Genomic DNA, 20,564 nt, shown 5'->3' on the forward strand with positions numbered 1-20,564 from the left:
TAGATGCCATTGTAGATAACATTCAAATAAAGAGACATTCACTTTATCTATGTATCTAATGGCTCTTTCATTCTGACTTTCAGCTGCAGCTTCCTGCTACCTCTTCCCTTTTACAGGCCCATCCTAGCTCTTGATTCATTTTACATAATGAGAGTATATTTTTCAAGGCCTCCATTTACTTTACCCACTATGGACGTACCACAGAATAGTCTCTCATCCCTTCCTGACCCCTTTTCTTCCTGACCTCCCTTCTGTTTCTACTTATTCCCAAGAGAAATCACTCACTCTTTCTCTCTCTCACACACACTCTCTCTCTCTCTCTCTCACACACACACACACACACTCTCTCTCTCACACACACACACACCACATTTTCAATCAACAAACATTTATTAAATGCCTGCATGCCAAGAACTGAGCTAAGTTTTTTAATTCATATAGTGCCAGAGAAGGTGCATTCACGTAAATCCAACCTGTGACTATTACCTACAATAAGAAATGCGCTTTGCATAGCAAACCAATATACAGCTGTATTTATGCAGAGAAAGAAAATTCCACTCATCAAGACAACTATACTTTGTGCCATGCACTGGAATTCTCTTTTGGATTCAGTTCAGTTTTATTTTATTTCACCGTGTGGGAGGCCCACTCGAATAATTTCGTGGCCCACTTATGAGTAAGAATTAGTTTGAAAAGCACTGTTCTTTTTTTTTTTTTTTAAGAATTTATTTATGTGTGAGAGAGAGAGTGAGAAAGAACATGAGCGGGTGGGGAGAGGGGGAAGCAGGCTCCCTGCTGAACAAGGAGCTGAACTCGGGGCTTGACCCCAGAATCCTTTGGTCTGGGATCATGGCCTGAGCCAAAGGCAGATGCTTAACCGACTGAGCCACCCAGGCATCCCTGAAAAGCACTGTTGTAAAATACATGAAGGAAACTTGCATTTTGGAGAAGTTACTGTATTAAAAAGAAAAAAAATAGTTAAAACTACCCTGGAGGGATGGAGAGAGGACAGCGAGGGAGAGGAGTGGCCAGAGAGAGGAAGGTAAAAGTAAAAGAAATATAGAAAGGGAGGGAGTGGACAGAATGAGGGCGTTTAGGAACAGAAAAGATAAAAAGGAAAAGCTAAAGAGGGTAAAAAAGAAGAGAGAAAAGTAAAGCCCAGAAGGAAAAAGGGGCAGAGACTGTCGTGGTAACTTCTGGGATGAGGAAGAGGTCACAGACGGGCCTCCTTGTCACCTTTCATCTCCGAAGTGTGGAGGGAATTAGCTGATGAATCACTGACCACTGCCTCCCAACTGCTCTAAATCCTTAAACCTTTAAAGACTGTACTCAGGTGTTTAGGAAAGTGACAAGTGTTACCCATTAAGGTAGAAATACTGCGCCGGCAGCCCAGAGCCCAGAACATTGTCTGCAGGGCACTAGATGAGATCAGTGCAGGGGACCCTAGAGAGTGCCTCGCATATTGGGGATACATTACTGAAAACGACTCATGAAAAGAAAACAAACTTGAGTTCATCACGGCCACTGTGCCACGCTCATCTCATCAGTGTGAAAAGGTGCGCTAATTCTCACTGTGCGAAAGCACTCTGTGATTCATGAAGCGCATCCCCTAACAGAAACCCTTACCTGGGGGCATTCACTGTAAGGTCAGTATATGAAATGCTTCTTACTGTGAAATGGACTTAGGGAATAAATTAACCTGATGGTCCTGAAAGAGTAAACATCCTTATTTACCTTATATTACATTTCAGCTCACCCTGTGTTGGACGAACCCTAAGTTAGATAGTATTTATCCAAACCCTATATATTATATTTTGAACCATTTCTTAGAGGTAGTTTTTAAACGAGTGAGACCTATTCCTGGCTCAGAATAGTAGGCACTAATAATATGTGTGTTCATGTTCTTTTTAACCTACACTGATTGGCATTTGTTGCTCAGTTAAAAACTCGCAGAGAACTGGTAGGAGTGTAAAATGAGAACAGGTTGGTCTTGCATGAATACAGTGAATCACTGCCGGGCCGCACATCACCCTGCCTGCCCTGGCACAGCCAGTCCTTCCACTTGGGGCCTTCTCACTCTGCATTGGGTCACAGGTGCAAGTGGAAACAGGAGAGAGAAAAAAAAAAAGCTAAAAATTTGGTGTGCTTGCTTGCTTTTTTCTTCCATCAGAAGGGAACAAAGAAGTAGGGGAGGGCAGAGGGCTTATGAGCAGGAAACAGAATAAGGGGAAAAACTAAAGAATGTTCAAGGATAGGGGGAGAAAGGAGCCACTGGGAGGGTGGCTGAAAACCAGGGAGATGCTGGTGAGGTGAGCTTCTAGGTAGGGATGCTCAGGGCCTCATACAGACTCTGAGAGTAATGGGGCAGGGGGCGAGGAGACGAGATTCGGGACATTTCAACAAATATTTACTGAGCATTCAATTTAACATATTATTCTGGGGGCAACCCGTACAAAGATGGGCTGCCTTCTAGGAACTTATAACCTAGTGGGATAGCAACCATCATAAATAGCAGTAGCGCTATTCTGATAATGGCTAAATGGCCTCTATACCGAGCTTTACGTCAAGCAAACTACCCTTGCTCAAGAAGCATGTCTACATGGGGGACAATATGCTGGGTGTCTACATGGGGGACAATATGCTGGGTCCTGGGAAAAGAATAAAGGTATATTATATTTAAATATGAAAACAAAATTCAGTATTAACAGAGCAGAAACATTATGTCTGCATGCAGAGATGTCTACAAACCCAGATGAGGTCAGAGGATCAACGTGAGGGCTATTCACACTAATTACTCAGTATTTCTACCACTGTGGTTATAAAAGCAGCTGGTAACATGAGGCATGTATAGTAATGGGGAGCCAGCCCGTCTGGGTTTGAATCCTGGTTCTTCCACTTGCTAGCTGTTTGACTTTGAGCAAACTACACAATTTCTCTATGCTTCAGTTTCCCTATCTGTACAGTGAGGATGATAGGAAGATAATAGGGTTACTATGAGAATTGAGTTAATTCAGGTTAAGGTATTACGTGAGTGTTAGTGAATGTCAGCTGACGTCATTTCTCCCTAGTCGCCACCCATACACTCAAGGAGTGGTAAGAGTCAAAGGGAGAGGCACACTCAAATGAAATACAGCTTTGATATTTGGGCTAACAGTGTAGACACGGACCAGTTTGGATTCAACATCCACTTCTAAGAAATGTCCCCAGAATCTTGGATGAAAAGTGTCCAGCTAGCCCATCCAGGTTTCTGCACCTCCATACGTACTGAGGGCCCCTGCTACACTGGCTTGTCAGTTGTTTACCGCTGATATTTTTACATTTGGTGTTGTATTGACCTCACATTTAGAAAAGGAATATTGGTTTGCCTCAGGATTTTAAGAAAAATTGGTAAGACTGCAAATTATCTAGAGATGAGTAGGCACGTTACTGTTTTAAAATTAGAACCTAAAACATAACAAGATGAGGATTTCAATAATCTCATATAAATCTAATTGCTCTTGGTTTTGGCATAGCTTTCAAAATCTAAAAATGAATAGTTGACATTTTAAGATTCTAGTTAGAGAATTTCAGTTTAAAGCAGGCACCCATGCACATACACAAAGACATCCCCCCCAAAACAACCACAACAACACTCTTGGGCAGTTGCCATGACAACACAATGCTGAACCTACTGGGCTCTGTTACCCTATTGAAGATGCTGTGCAAAAAGACACTCATGTTAGATTCTTTACTAATTAAGTGCAAAGGTTAAAAAAATTCTAGATCCATAAGGTTTTCATAAGGTCTAGGACTCAGAAAAGTAAATACTAAACATTTTAAGAAAAGAATTTAAAAGTAACTACTGCAAGGCCAACTGTGGATCAAAGTAGATGCAATATGGAAGAAAACACAAAATACTTTTATTTTGTATGCTCTGGTCACTTCATCTTTTTCTCCCAAGTTGTGCCATACTATTTTAATGGAATAATCAATTTGTATAATATGATTTAGTTAACAGAGTCTATTTTGTTACTAACACATTTAAATACTTTCCTTTTCTAGCCAATCTATTTCAATTCATTTGGGAGCCCAAACTTCCATTTGCTAATTAGACTTAAAGAAAAAATGGTCTCTAAATTAATAGGAGTTTATATATTTAAAAAAAAGAAAAAAACAGTGACAGGGAGAGAAGGGAGGGATAAGCAGCCCTTCTGGGAGGCTGTGATTAAACACTGTCCCATTCCTTCCCCTTCTTGGATTAGCCATCTCTGCCTTCATTGGGAGTTTCTCTCTCTCTCAGCTGCTAGACTCAGATCCCCTCAAGACTCAGTTGAAGACCTTTTTTCACTCTATTTTCTTTTCTCAGGTGGTCTAATCCCTAGCCAGTGGCTTTAATTATCACCCATAGGCATGCACATCCCCAGAATGAAATGACTATCCCCATTTCTATCCCCAGAACTTCCAGATCAGTTGGCCCAACTGCCTCCTAAACACGGCCACCTGGATGCTACTGTAAATGCAAATTGCATCCTCCCGTAGCACTCCTTACCTCAGTAAATGAAAGCTTGGAATGGTCCTAACACAGATGTACTCAATACCTATCTGCTAAATGAATAAATGTATCAGTCAATCAATCAATCAATGAAACCTGTTACACAAACCAAAAAATCTAAGGGTCATTCTTGATAAGGACTTCTTTCTCTCCCTCCATGATGAATCAGTATCCAGGTCCCATTTCACCTCCTAAATATTCCCCAAATCTATTCCATTTCCTAACTCCTCCTAGCCAGTACTCTCCAAGGCTCCAGTCTTTGCCTGCATTATTATAACCGCCTCTTAACTATCAATCAGGAACATGCAGACGTAGTACACAGAGACGTTAGGCAATCAATATTGATCAAAAATGTATTAAACAATCTGATAAAGTTGCTCTAAGAAAAGGGAAGAGAATATTTGCTAAATGTCAACTATATGCAAGGCACTGATCTAGACACCTCACGTATACTACCTCATTTAATATCCACAGCGACCCATTTTCTAGAAGAAACTCAACTGGGCATATGGCATCAGGAGCCTTTCCTGGTCACAACCTTTGCTTTGTTTGGTCCCAAAAAGCAGAGAATAACGATGAAGATGATGATGATGGTGGTGGTGATTACAATTTACTGAGAACTTTTTCCAGATACTGTTTCTCAGCATTTTGAATGCATTATTGCTTTTAAGGCTACCACCCTCTTACAAAGTAGGTGCTATTACCATCCCATTTTGCAGATGAGGAAATAGCCACATAGACTTAAATTACTTAATCAAGGTTAAAAAAATAAGTAGTAGGGCTGTGATCTAGGATATGAACCCGATTCTGTTTAAAAATTTACTAAACACCTGTTTAACTTACAGCAAGTCATTAGAACCGTGGGGATATACAGCTAGAAGAGACAAATCCATCAGTGCCCTCAAGGGTCTTGTATTGAACCCAAGGATCCTGTCTCCAGGATCAGAGCTATTTCGTCAAACCCATCTCTACCCAGTGGAGAGCCAAGTTTATGGAGGGAAGCCTCCAGCAACTCCAATCCCACCTCCAAAGGGCACATTTCAAGTCAAAGCTGCTGATCTCTTTCCCATCCCCACAGCTACCCAGTTATTCTTGGATAAGACATCAGGAAGAGATGCTTTAGTGCTTATACTAATATGGTGACAAGACTGAATAATTTTCTTTAAAAAGTCTACAAAAAAAAGTACTGTGAATAGCATGAATACAAAGATTTTTGAAAGGTCTCATCCAGTACTTACAGCTTTATAACTCCATCTGGGCACCTGGAACAGAGTTGCTGGCTGCTCTTGTCTTGTTTATGTCGACGCTGACCCAGCTGAACAAATCTACAAATTACAATAGATAAAAACTAAGCTAAAGAAGGAACCACTTGCAATAAATTCAGCAGATTACACAAAATGGTATGAGCTTTCAAATGACAGCAGTCTGCTTATTTTAGAAAAGCGCACGAGAATGCCCTATGCAACCCAAGACTGTCCTTACAAGTGGGGGCCTGATTTTACAGTGGGTTCGTTACAAATGAAGGAGGAATTCTGTGTCTCAGTTTACTTCAATGTGACATAGAACTTGAACCAAAGTGTTTCTGAAGCCAGGAGGATGAACTTTCAGAGCCTCCCTTATCTAAGGGTAACTGCAGCAGGATGCTAGCAGAACACGAGCAGAGGCATTTGCGGTGGGACAAATGACAAAGAAAGAACAGGATCAGGCCGGGGATCCATCTCCCAAAGCAGGGACACTGCTGAAAACCCAGCATGTGGACTCTGTCTCCTTAGGGCCACAAGAATCCCCAAGTGTACTCCAGCCACTCACGTACTTTCAACTGTGGGGCGGGGCTGGGGGGGGGTTGGAGGAGACCACCTGCTGAGCCCCACAGCCACACCACCCCTCCTTAGAGAAGCCCGGAACAACACTCATCCAGCCCTAAAGCTAAGAGTCACAGGGACTCGCCCCCAGCCAGCTCCACAGGACAGGAGGATCCCTTGCAATGGGCCAATGGGCTGATAGGCCAAGCACCACCCACTATTTCTCAAGTGCATACTTATCCTAGTGTGGGCTGTGCTCCAGGCATCCATCTTCCCTTCAGGGGCATGGCTTGTAATTTTGTTCTAATGTGCCCTGGGAGGTTATGGGGCACGATTAAAGGGCTGACTCCTTTCCCAATTTTCTACTATTTAAAATATTTTCCTTTGATAATTATTGATACTTTTATAATTTATTTTTTCTTTTTTTAAAAATTTTAAAAATTTTAAAAATTTTTATTTATTTTTATTAACATATAGTGTATTATTTGTTTCAGGGGTACAGGTTTGTGATTCATCAGTCTTACACAATTCACAGCACTCACCATAGCACATAGCCTCCCCAATAATTTATTTTTTATTAGCTTTTTTTTAAAGGTCAAGAAAAGTGCTGCAGAAATTACCAATTACTAAGTTGTTAGGGTGCTACTGGAAAACTTTCAAATAACTTACTTTTATCCAATTTTTATCTTAGTAAGTAAACATTTTTGATCCATTTTTGGGGAACAATGTCACATAACACCTGTTACTTGTACAGAACTTTAAACTTCCCAAATCATGTGCACAATCATTGCCAGAATTTTTTTTTTTTTTTTAAAGATGATTTGGCACAGGGCTGAGGCTTTGGGGAGTAAGTAGAAAACTTCCAGGTCCGGTTGAGATAGCAAACCAAAGATATCAGAAAAGCCGAGGGCAAAGGAAGGTATAGAGAATAGGGCTAAGCGATTAGAACCAAACTACAAAACCAAGAGATCTTCAGGAATTCGAAGGTGGTTGAGGCCAAAAGTAGGAAAAACAAGCAGGAGAACAGGAAGCTAGAAGACAGGCTACGGATGCCAGTTCCAGTGCCTTCCTTCTCTCTCCACGTCGTCCTGTGATTGCCCAGTTGGGAGCTGCGACAGGCAAGCCAGGCCAGGGCACTGTATTTACACACACAATCTTTGGTGGATACTAGCCAATTGGGTGCAGAACTGCAGTGGGAGAAGGCAGAACTTCTGAGGTCAATTTAGGCCAGAACTACATGGGCTCTCGCCCTGCCCTTGAAGCTCTGCCCTCTGGATCCAAGGAGGCACTAAGAGAGCCCCAGAGCCCAGCTGGGGCAAGAAAGGGTACCAGTCAGTTCCTGAAATCCAAGGATTTGGCCACCCCCTGGCACAGCCACACCCCCAGTACTGATGGAGGGAGGCCTCCTCTGCCATCACAGTGTCCATGACAGGTGGGGAGGGGAGATGCCCCTGCCGCCAGGAGAAGCAGTCTGCCCACAGTAAAGAGCGCCTTGCAGAGAGGGGAAGAGATGACCAGACCTCTGTTTCACCCCTTCGCCCCAGGTCTGCATCATAAGCAGGGGCAGCTATTATCAAGAGAATAAAAACGATTGCATAGTCTAAAATCACAGGTACCCATGAAGCACAGGAAAGGTCTCCTAAGTAAGTCACTGAATGGCTCTTTCTGTGCTCTTGCCCCATATAAAGAGGGATAATAATATCTTTTCAGCCTACTACGCAGTTGTCCGAAGAAGAAATAAAACACTGTAAAGTGTTACACAAATCAAAGGAGGAGGTGTTGTTCTTCAGAATATCAAACACAGAATCTTATTCCAGGACATGGATTCCTTCCTCCCCTGCATACTCCCTTCCCTGTGGGCCTGCCCTTGTCCCCTTCTTAGACTGGTTCCCAGGGATATTGTGGCTGAACAGGGTTGCATCTCACTCCCTGAGAAGGGAGAACTAAAAGTGGGCCTCAGAGGCAGTCTGAGCTAAAAAGTCTCCAAGCAAAAGTCATGCCTGAAGCAAGAGACACTTTCTTTTGTCTTAATTAATGTGAGCCAAAATTTCAGTCCTTGACTGAAGTGCTCTTGCTCTCTGCAATAAGCAAAGTGCTATTATGCAGTCACTAACCCCAGACAATTCCTTCTTCCAGATCATGTTGCTTATAAAGGCTCACTTCAAATGCTGAAGAGTTTAGCCACACTATTGGGACAGCTGTGATGGAGAAGTGACTGTGCACCTGTGTGTTCAGACCTGAATTCTGGGTGACTAAACGGGCTTCTGTTAAGACAGTAATAGTAAGAGAGCCATACCAGTGCTTTTGCCATTAGGAGATGCTGTGCACTTTTATATTCTACATATTATAGCAGATCTTACTAATTTGAAGTAAAAAGCTGTCAATATCCAGTTTGATGGATTCAGCAAATGAAATACTCCCCTTAACATCAGTGCTCATTTATATTATAGAGTTGACATAGGCCAAACTTCTTTGAATGAAGTGGGATGGTATTCACATGCAATAATTAGGTCCTCTCAGTGCATGTATTAAGCTGAGGAAGTGTTTACAGTGGTTATCATAGGTTCTTGAGGATTTCTAGGTAAGGGATTCTTTTGAGAATCTGATACTATAATTTTGTGTTTCCCCTCAGAAACACACACACTCACACACACAAAATTATGTATATGATTTCAGGGAAAACCTTTCAGTGGATCCTCTTTCAGCTTAGTCTATTTAATAAGGTCTAGAACATTCTGACTTGATGCCCTTATATCACCATTTCCTTCTTCCTCCTCAACCATCACTCCCACCAGCACCCCAGAGCTAACGCAAATGCAAGGTCCTCAATCGTCAATATCCCAGGTTCATTTTGTAAGAAGGTATCTGCTCTTGGGACTTTGTTAATGCAAGAATACAGAAATGTATGTGTACTTCACCAGTCAGAATGGCTAAAATTAACAAGTCAGGAAACGACACACGTTGGCGGGGATGCGGAGAAAGGGGAACTCTCCTACACTGTTGGTGGGAATGCAAGTTGGTGCAACCACTCTGGAAAACGGTATGGAGTTTCCTCAGAAAGTTGAAAATAGAGCTACCCTACGATCCAGCCATTGTACTACTGGGTATTTACCCCAAAGATACAAATGTAGGGATCCGAAGGGGTATGTGCACCCCGATGTTTTATTTTTATTATGAACAAACTTACTTTGAAGTCTTAGTTGTTCTGCACTTATAAATAAGTTATTCAACTTATATATATTCAAATTACATTTAAGTAATAGTTTGTGGAATCAATATGTAATAAACTGCTTTAAGCAAATAGTTTATATAGGCCAATTCTCAATATTATATCGTAATGGAGAGTAGCATTGGGATAGATAATCCCACAAATAATATTGGCATGTAAAATGATATGTTGTTGATGTCTAGTGGTATGTTCTTAAGTGGTTAGGCATAGCCAGGCGTGTTGCAGGTCTGATTACTCAATAAGACTGAGAACCTGGGAGAATGAAAGTATAATAGTGTGAGAATTGCCTTTTATGCTGGTAGGTAGATCCTGGCATGCTGATGGGGCCCCTTCCTGAGCCAGTGGTGAAACATGCAGTGAGCACAGGGCAGTGGGCTTCTCTCTCCCTGACAGATTTTACCATTAGGGCTGCTGCATTGACCACCGAGCCTCATGCGTAACCTTGTCGGGAGCTGGGGTTGTATCCTGGTGCGTATCCTTTGTACTGCTTGATTGCTGCTTTGGTAGTAAACTAAAATGAGAGCAACTTTAAAATAAGTCCTAGTTGTCATTGTCACCAGTTTTTGAACCCAGCTTTTTATCTGACTTAGTTCATTTAAAAAGTCAAACCTATAAAAAGAAAAAAAAACAAAGTAAACTGGTGGCTTCCAGGGGATAAGGGGTAGGGGGAGGATAAGATGAATAGTATTTAAGGGTACAAATGTGTAACGTGTAATAAATAAGCCAAAGAGACCTAATGCACAGTGTCCTCAAACAGTTGAAAACAGAGCTACCCTACGATCCAGCAATTGCACTACTGGGTATTTACCACAAAGATACAAATGTAGGGATCCGAAGGGGTACGTGCACCCCAATGTTTATAGCAGCAATGTCCACAATAGCCAAACTGTGGAAAGAGCCAAGATGTCCATCGACAGATGAACGGATAAAGAAGATATGGTATATATACACAATGGAATGCAATGCAGCCATGAAAAGGAATGAGCTCTTGCCATTTGCAACGATGTGGATGGAACTGGAGGGTGTTATGCTGAGTGAAATAAGTCAATCAGAGAACGACCTGTATCATATGACCTCACTGATATGAGGAATTCTTAATCTCAGGAAACAAACTGAGGGTTGCTGGAGTGGTGGGGGGTGGGAGGGATGGGGTGGCTGGGTGATACACATTGGGGAGGGTATGTGCTATGGTGAGCACTGTGAATTGTGCAAGGCTGTTGAATCACAGATCTGTACTTCTGAAACAAATAATGCAATATATGTCAAGAAAAAAAAAAAAGAAGATAGGAGGGGAAGAATGAAGGGGAGTAAATTGGAGGGGGAGACGAACCATGAGAGACGATGGACTCTGAAAAACAAACTGAGGGTTCTAGAGGGGAGGGGGGTGGGGGGATGGGTTAGCCTGGTGATGGGTATTAAAGAGGGCACGTTCTGTGCGGAGCACTGGGTGTTATGCACAAACAATGAATCATGGAACACTTCATCAAAAACTAATGATGTAATGTATGGTGATTAACATAATAAAAAAATAAAAAAAGAAATGTATGTGTACTTCAGCTTGCAGCTTATACATAGCTGGTTGGGATACATGGACACATCATAAATTTTTATCTTTGAGGGGACTGAGAGTCTTAGGCAATAGGCCCTTTAACTCCAAATAGAAACCAATGTTTCAGAATTTGACCTTTTACTGTATTCCTTTTTTTTTTTTTTAAAGGATTTTATTTATTCATTTGAGACACAGAGATAGAGAGAGAGAGAAGAGAAAGCATGAGCAGGGAGAGAGGCAGAGGGAGAGGGAGAAGCAGGCTCCCTGCTGAGCCAGGAGCCTGATGTGGGGCTCGATCCCAGGACCCTGGGATCATGACCTGAGCTGAAGGCAGATGCCTAACCATCTGAGCCACCCAGGCGCCCCCTTTTACTGTATTCCAAGTGGAATTCATTTCCTTCTGTATTGTTGACCATTTTCATTTTTAGAAGTTATACTAGCTGTAAGGTATTGTAATAATACATTTGCATTTTTTTCTTAATTTCTACATATAAGTAGTTTACCTTGAATAAATGGAGAGATCCTCTTCTGAGAGACCATCTGAGAGGTTAATTCCATATACCTCTTTCATGGGCTGGACCACATTCTGGAATTAAAAACAAAAAGGAACCAGGAAGAATTTTTAGACATCTAGCATATTAATTATTTCCAAAGATGAAGAAAATGAACCTGGGAAATTTTCCACAAAAGCAATCACAATATTTCTTCAATATATTCATTAAACTTCTCAGTGAATGGTTTTTTAAAAATCTGATTTTGTTTCCACTAAAAATACTTTGTTTTAGGGTAAAAAGCTATTAAATAATTACTAGTTCCTTTTGTATAATGCAGGAATTAGAAAACTTTTTCTGCAAAGGGCCAGATAGTAAATATTTTAGGTTCCTTGGGTCATGTCATCTCTGCTGCAACTACTCAACTCTGCTGTTAGAGTGCAAAAGCACCCATACACAATATGTAAACAAGTAGGCATGGCTGAGTTCCAATAAAACTTTATTTATAAAAAAAGGCAGTGGACTGGATTTTGACAATTGGCTGTCATTTGCCAACTCCTGGAATTATGGATTCAGTTCTTATATTATCACATTTTACTTGCCATATCTACTTCTATGACTTTTGGCTACTTCCGGGAATTAAATTTACCTAAAGCTAGATTTGGTTCTTTTGTAGTTTATTTCCTTTTATGTTCCCTTATATTGGTAATGTCAAATTGAACAGGATGAATTTCCCACTGGGGCTATGCAAAGATTGTGAGATCCAGGTCCAAACCCTACATTCCAACAACGTGCTAAGCAAGGAAATAAATGGACCTCAAGTGGATGTGCCGCTCAAAAGCGGACAGGTTAAAAATTCTGAAGTGATAAGAAATTTATTGTTATACATGGGAACAAAAACATCAATTTTTTTTAATTTTTTTAAATTAACATATAATGTATTATTTGTTTCAGGGGTACAGGTCTGTGATTCATCAGTCTTAACACAATTCACAGTGCTCACCATAGCACATACCCTCCCCAATGTCCATCATCCAGCCACCCCATCCCTCCCACCCCCCTCCACTCCAGCAACCCTCAGTTTGTTTCCTGAGATTAAGAGTCTCTTATGGTTTGTCTCCCTCTCTGGTTTCATCCTGAAAAACACTGATTTTATTTCAAAATGAAACCATTTCAATAATGTCTATGCTAAATGTATTCATCTCTTAATGACCTAAATGTGAGACCTGAGAGCATAAAACTCCTAAAAGAAAACATAGACAATAATCTCTTGGACATTAGTCTTAGCAATATATTTAAGGATAGGTCTCCTCAGGCAAGAGAAACAAAAGCAAAAATAAACTATTGGGACTATACCAAAATAAAAAGCTTTTGGACAGCAAAGGAAACCATCAACAAAATCAAAAGGCAACCTCTTAAATGGGAGAAGATATCTGCAAATGATATATCCAATAAGGGATTAATATCCAAAATATATAAAGAACATCTACAACTCAAGACCTAAAAAACAAATGATCTGATTAAAAAGATGGGCAGAGGACATGAATAGACATTCTTTCAAAGAAGACATCTGGATGGCCAAGAGACACATGAAAAGATGCTCAACATCTCTCAACATCAGGGAAATGCATATAAAAACCACAATGAGCTATCGCTTCACACCAGTCAGAATGGCTAGTATCAAGAAGACAAGAAATAAACAGCAAGTGTTGGCAAGGATGTGGAGAAAAGGGAACCATCATGCCCTGTTAGTGGGAATGTAAATTGGTGCAACCACTGTGGAAAACAGAATGGAGTTCTTCAAAAAATTAAAAACAGACATGCCATATGATACAGTAATTCTACTACTGAATATTTACCTAAAAAACACAAAAACAATTCAAATTCAAAAGATAATAGAGGCACCCCTATGTTTATTGCAGCATTATTTACAATAGCCAAGATATGGAAGCAACCTACGTGTCCATAAATAGATAAATGGATATGCAAGATGTGGTATTTATACACATATACTACAAGCAATGGAATATTATTCAGCCATAAAAAATGAGATTCTTGACATTTTTGACAACATGGATAGACCTCAAGGGTATTATGCTAAGTGAAATAAGTCAGACAGAAAAAGACAAATACCACATGATTTCAGTTATATGTGGAATCTAAAAAACAGACAAACAGAAACAGACTCATAAATACAGAGAACAAACTGGTGGATGCCAGAGGGAAGGAAGTACGGGCATAGGAAAAAAAGGTGAAGGAAATTATGAGGTACAAACTTCCAGTTATAAAATAAATAAATCATAGAGATGAAAAGTACAGCATAGGGAATATAGTCAATAATGCTGTAATAACATTGTATGGTCATAGGTGACTACATTTATGATGAGCATTGAATAATGTATAGAATTGTGGGATCACTATGTTGTGATCTGAAACTAATATAATATTGTATGTCAAATTATACTTCAGCCAAAAAAAAAAAAAAGTATTCATCTCTGCAGTGCCTCAAACACCTCACATTAGAATGGTGTGCATGAGATAATGCGACCTTTTCTCTCAGCCTTTTAACAGAAAGTAGGATTTTAGAGATCATCGTCCAAAGCCTCATGCCAGACACAAGCTCCTCTCCCGCACACCTCGGTCACTTTGGCACTGTCCCCTGTGTCTGTCATCTTCACTGGGGTGGAGCGCTGAGACACAGAGCCTTCCTCTTCCCGGTCGGTCCCAGAGTCATCCTCAGAGCTGCTGGACACAGCCTCCTCGCTGGGAGGTGGCGGGGCGCTGGCTGCCGTTTTCCGCTGTAAGACAGCTTCTTCTCTATTGCTTTTGTTCCTTTAAAAAGATGAATATTGATATAAAGCATCTTTAAGCCAAATCCTTGACATTCACTATGTATGATTCTGTCCAAAACCTTAGTGCTAGTGAAGCACAAGAAAATGGCTGTGAGAAACTAGTTCCTGGGTTCAAGTTGTGATTAAGGGAAAACCTTAACGTTTTACCATGTACATGTACTGACCTTAAATGAATTTAAGCCCTATTATAAATTCAGAAAATAGGGGCACCTGGGTGGCTCAGTTGTTAAGCGTCTGCCTTCGGCTCAGGTCATGATCCCAGGGTCCTGGGATCGAGCCCCACATCGGGCTCCCTGCTCGGCAGGAAGCCTGCTTCTCCCTCTCCCACTCCCCCTGCTTATGTTCCCTCTCTTACTGTGTCAAATAAATAAATAAAATCTTTATAAATAAATAAATAAATTCAGAAAATAAACCAGTAAGTGCGTGTAAACCAATGCAGAAAAGTCTTCTCACCACTTGGTTACTGTGTCTTCCTTTGGTAAGTGAAATCATTATTTTCAAAATTTATGGTACAATAATAGTAAACTATGTGTTTAGGACATTAGTAATATTATCTTGCTACAACTTGTAAAACATTCAAGAAAAGGTCAATAGCCAAATCCATGTAAATTTCCTTTCCTTCTATGATTTTTATCAATCACAGCATCAGCTGATGATTTGTACCATAGTAATGAGCAACCGATGAACATAAACTAAATTTTAAAATTTGTGTTATTAGTAAATAACTATATCTGCTAGACATTCCTACTAATAGTAGGGAATAGATGGGTAAAAAAAAAACCCAAAACTCAGACTTATAAAAGTATTTACTTTTAGTTCCAAGTATGAGAGTAGTTAAGAATACTGTTTACTTTTAAACTCAGAAAATAGGGACGCCTGGGTGGCTCAGTCGGTTAAGCTTTTGGCTCAGGTCATGATCCCAGGGTCCTCGGGCTCCTTGCTCAGGGGGGAGCCTGTTTCTCCCTCTGCCTGCCACTCCCCCTGCTTGTGCTCTCTCCCTCTCTCTGACAAATGAATAAATAAAAAAATCTTTAAAAAAATAAAATATTTTATAGTAAAATTTTTGGCTTTTATGAAAAATGTTTAATATTTCACTCTTTAAAAACTACTCTCTATAAAAGAGTTAAAATGCCATAATATCCTGAACCGTTCTAGGAAAGGAAAATGAAGTACTATCTGACTATGGGTTAGATATTATAGAAAATAAGTTAGTTTCTGACTTTCTGTAAAGTAAAAATTAAAGTCAGTGGCATTTCTGTGCCATACAATAATGTAGCTGGTTATTTATGTATTTATTCCAGGAACTCCTTGAATTCTGAATTCCTGAGAACATCTCTTAAATTCCATAGTTTCCAGTCCAAGGCCTAACATGCAGCTATTTAAAGCCACAGAAATGGTATATCTGGAAATAGTAATGTACATCCCATTGCATAAACCACTCATGTAGCTGGAGTCCAACCAGGATCCCATACACACTCACAAATACAATTAGGACTCAATATCTACAGTCTAGCCAGGGATTCTGGCCAGAGTCTAAAAAAAAATCTCATCACTGGGATTATTCAGGTCAGTGGCAGTAACAGATTCTCATGCCAGAACATATCACATCTCACTCCAGTTTCTAAGCATGAAGATGGAGACATGATTTGACTTCTTCCTCAAATTATTGGATTTAACAGTCTTCCCCAAAACAATGTTACAGTAATATACAGAAAATCTATTAATTTCTCTACCTGAGCATATTTGTTTTAATGGTTCCTCAGGATGCCAACAAAAATAAATAAAATGACTATAAATTTTTACCTAAGTATTTTATGTTGTGGGAAACTGAGAACGCTGAGTTATTTATAGGATATAACACATAATATCTGCTACCTGTCCCTATGCCATCTGTGATATTTCTAATTTAAAATAATAAAATGCACCACGTTGCTGAAATTCCTATAAATTCTTTCAATGTTGAATTCTTTAGTGATCCCAGAACTATGAATAAATCACCTGCACAGATGCAATAAATGGAATGTGCTCCAAACTATGTGACTTGAAGTTATTCTTTTTGGTGAAAATTATATTGCAAGTGCCATATTATTTTACATGAATCTTTAAAATTTCATTCTATATGCAAATCTTACCCCAATACTGATTTTCCAGTTTCATCTGGTTTACGCACTGTAAATGGACTTGGATCAATGCCAACGGTCTTAGGCATAAAGTCACTGAAGAAAGAGGAAAGAAATTCCATATGAATCACTGTCCACCCACAGGATACTTTTGTTCAATTCACATTCTCATACTATTCCTTCTTAGCCCTCAGAGCTACATATATTCTGAGCCAAATGTTCAGGGGAGCTTAGGTGATCCAGGCCATAAACCCCCATGAACTAATGGCACCAGGTAACTTCAAGCTCTCGGTCTTCACTATGAATTTTCTTCGTGATTATGAGACCCAGTGGTTTTGAATTTAAGATTTTCTCTGTTGGAACAGAGTTATATCTAAATTGTTGCCACAATGTATACACTTTGTTTATACATCAGAATTACTTTTCAGGTAAAACTAAATTCATAAAACCAATGGCAAAGCACAATGTTTTTATTACACTATACTACTCAGGGAGGCTGACAAAATAATCAAAAACACAGGAGTGTTGGAACTGAAGTATCAGCATCTACCTCATTAGGCTGGGGTTAATTCATTAAAATACTAGAACACTTTAAATAGAAACTTTTAGTTTACCACATACGAAGATAAGCTGAAGCTACTTCTGCACTGTGCAAAACCTACCTCCTAATTATTGCTATAACCAGACCAAACTCCTCATAGATGCCAGAAAGACCAGAGTTGCATGGTTTATGCTGATGAGAATTATGGCTTTGGCAAGGATAACGCTCCAAGTGTGACCCACTACATTTTTTGAAGGAAAAGAAAGTAAAATTGAATCTGATCCAGAATGCCTCTTCAAGAGAAAATGTTGTTTTAAAAATGTAAGTGGTTTAATTTTTCTTTCTTTTTGAACATATACAGTCGATCCTCATTATTTGTGGACTCCTTATTTGAGAATTTGTTTGCTCATTAAAATTTACTTGTAACCCCAAAACCAACACTCAGAGCTTTCATGATCACTTGCAAACGTGTAGAACAGTGAAAAATTAGAGTAACCCAAAGCTCATGTTCTCAGCTGATGGAGAAGAAGGCGACACTCGGCCTTCTTGTTTCACCTCTCATGCTATAAGCAAGTGTCCTTTCCACGGTCTATTTACTGCCATGTTTTTCACCTTTTTGTGCTTTTTGTTGGTAACCTTGTTGTCTCAAATGACCCCAAGCATAGTGCTGAAGCTCTCTAGCGTTTCTAGGCACAAGAGAGCTGTGTGTTAGAAAGAAAACATGTGTTTTGGGGTGCCCATGTGGCTCAGTCGGTTAAGTGTCTGCCTTCAGCTCAGGTCATGATCCCAGGGTCCTGGGATCAAGGCCCACATTGGGCTCCCTGCTTGGCGGGTAGCCTGCTTCTCCCTCTCCCTCTGCTACTCTCCCTGCTTGTGCGTGCTCACTCTCTCTCTCTCTCTCTGTCAAATGAGTAAATAAAACCTCAAAAAAAAAAAAGGAAATACGTATGTTGGAGAAGCTTTGATCTCATATGAGTTATACTGTTGTTTGCTGTCAGTTCAATGTTAATAAAAAGTGTTCTCTGCTATGAGTTCAATGTTAATAAATCAACAATATATATTTAATAAGGCATCTTTAAACAGAAACAACATAACATGGTTATATATATATATATATTTTAAAGATTTTATTTATGTATTTGACAGAGAGAGACACAGCAAGAGAGGGAGCACAAGCAGGGGGAGTGGGAGAGGGAGAAGCAGGCTTCCCGCCAAGCAGGGAGCCCGATGTGGGGCTCAATCCCAGGACCCTGAGATCATGACCTGAGCCGGAGGCAGACACCCAATGACTGAGCCACCCAGGCGCCCCCATGGTTATGTTTTGACTGGCTGATAAAAATGTTGTGACCCGAGGCTTGCCAGGAACCTAGCCCTGTATTTCCCCAAAAAGCAATGGTTCAGTACTCTCTAATCCAGTTGTTTCAGGAACTTTACAGAACATAACCCCTGCAAATAAAAAATCAGCTGTATATATACATATGCATAAAATCATTCATCCTTTGCTGAGGTGAAATATTCTGGAAATGACAATAACCTTATGGTTAAAACTTCTAAACTTTTAATAAGTTTAACTGAAAGTCAACCAAGTAAAAATTCTAAACTTTCCATCTGAAACTAAAGCAAAATATAGAATGGCTTCTCGGAAACAAAACCATAGGATATGTTTCTACATGTACATTAAGTTTAGCATACCTATATCACATTGGAAGAAAATGTAAAATACAAAAATGCAAACTTTAATATAAAATATAATAACCAAGAAGTGATTTGCTTTGTCTAATTTTCTTACTCTTGTCCCAACACTTTTCTAAAAGATCCCACCAAATTCTGAAAAAATGTAATATATTCAAAAGTGACAGACCAAGATGATGAGTCTGGAAACAATGACACAGTAATTGTGAAAAGAAAGAATGAAGGATATTTACCTGAAAAAAATTAACACTGCTTCCTCAAATATCTGGAGGGCTATCATACAGAAAAAGAACCACACTTGTCCTATTCCTAATAAAAATAATAATATAATGAGAGCCACCATTTATTAGTCACCCACCTGTGTCAGGCACCCCATTAAGGCACTTGGCATGTATGTGTATATACGTGTATAATGCACACGCCCTTATCTACATAAAAGAAGAAACTGAGACTAATTTTCTAGGTAGATAAATTAGATAATTTTCTCAGGGTCACACAGGTGGGCAGCGGCTGATCTATGATTCACATTCCTACCTTTCTGGTACCAAAGACTACGCTTTTTTCCAACTAATTTATGCTGGCTCTCGATTTCTATGTTCAATTTTAAAAAGCGAGTTTATTCCAAATGACAAACTAGGACCAATGAGAGGCAGGTTTCAACTTACCAAAGGAAAGAAATTAACTCCATTTGTCTAACACTAGAATGGACTGCCTCCTGAAGCAGCGGGCTCCCCATCATAGGTGGTATTCAGAGGCTGTACAATCCCCACTAGCAGGCTTGCGGAATGGACTTGCGGCAAAGCAAGACATACCTATATAGACCAAGAAAACTAAAGTTCCCAAATCCTTACAACAGTCTCAGGGCACTCACAACGTACCGTGCTGAGCTTGTCATAGCCAAGCAAAAGGTATCATCAAAACTACTCAGTTCGTATGGTCGAAAGAATTCGTTGTGGATGTCAATCTCTTCTTCATATTTGTGGAACTTCTTCACTATCAGCTTCTTTAAGTTCGCAGCACAGATAACTAAGAGAGATAAGCCTGTTACTCCGTAAACTCTTTAGATGACATCTGGCAAACAATGTTTAGCTCCTGCCTCTAGCACTCATATACTTGGGAAAGAGATGAGATATGTGCACAGAATATACAGTGCAAAGCCAAATGTGACAAGCTCCAAGGAGGCAGGAGAGCCCCCGAAAGTCTGGGTGGGAGCAGGGAGTTGTTTTAGAAACCAAACTACTCAGCTCTGGGCGCCTGGGTGGCTCAGTTGTTAAGCATCTGCCTTGGGCTCAGGTCAAGATCCTGAAGTCCCTGGATCAAGTCCTGCATCAGGCTCCCAGCTCAGCGGAGAGTCTGCTTCTCCCTCTGACCCTCACCCCACTTGTACTCTCTCTCTCTCTCTCTCTCAAATAAATAAACATCTTAAAAAAAAAATACTCAGCTCTTTAAATTCCTTTTTGTTCTTAAATAAATACCCCCTGCCTTCTAGATAAAAATCATGTAGCTATTTCACTAAATTTTCCTTTATATTTCAAATCCTATTTATGGCCAACATTAGACTGTTAAAGTCCTTTCATTTCTCCTAGAACAACAAACCTTTGCAATATGAGTTATGATTTTCCCCAGAATTTCAAGGTTACAAATACTTTTTAAAAATTAATAATTTATTAAGAACTAAAAACCATTTGTAATCTTGGTTTATGGCCTTTACCACCCAAAGCTGGAATACCTAACCATGACTAGATGGGAGTCCTCAA

At 39.9% G+C, this 20,564-nt stretch overlaps 1 protein-coding gene across 5 annotated transcripts in view; it reads right to left on the reverse strand.

Moving 5' to 3' along the window:
• The window catches only part of FIG4 (FIG4 phosphoinositide 5-phosphatase), a 129,789-nt gene that overhangs the window by 36,458 nt on the left and 72,767 nt on the right, over positions 1–20,564 (reverse strand). For all 5 annotated transcript variants that reach the window (XM_027603009.2, XM_027603007.2, XM_027603010.2 and 2 more), the window contains 5 exons: positions 19,686–19,833; positions 16,587–16,670; positions 14,239–14,434; positions 11,615–11,697; positions 5,770–5,856 (listed from right to left, as the gene is read on the reverse strand). In XM_027603009.2, coding sequence (XP_027458810.2) covers positions 5,770–5,856; positions 11,615–11,697; positions 14,239–14,434; positions 16,587–16,670; positions 19,686–19,833 — 598 coding nt within the window. The remainder of the gene's footprint in view (positions 1–5,769; positions 5,857–11,614; positions 11,698–14,238; positions 14,435–16,586; positions 16,671–19,685; positions 19,834–20,564) is intronic.

This window comes from Zalophus californianus, chromosome 7, assembly GCF_009762305.2.
Source record: "Zalophus californianus isolate mZalCal1 chromosome 7, mZalCal1.pri.v2, whole genome shotgun sequence".
In the NCBI taxonomy this organism is placed as follows: domain Eukaryota; kingdom Metazoa; phylum Chordata; class Mammalia; order Carnivora; family Otariidae; genus Zalophus; species Zalophus californianus.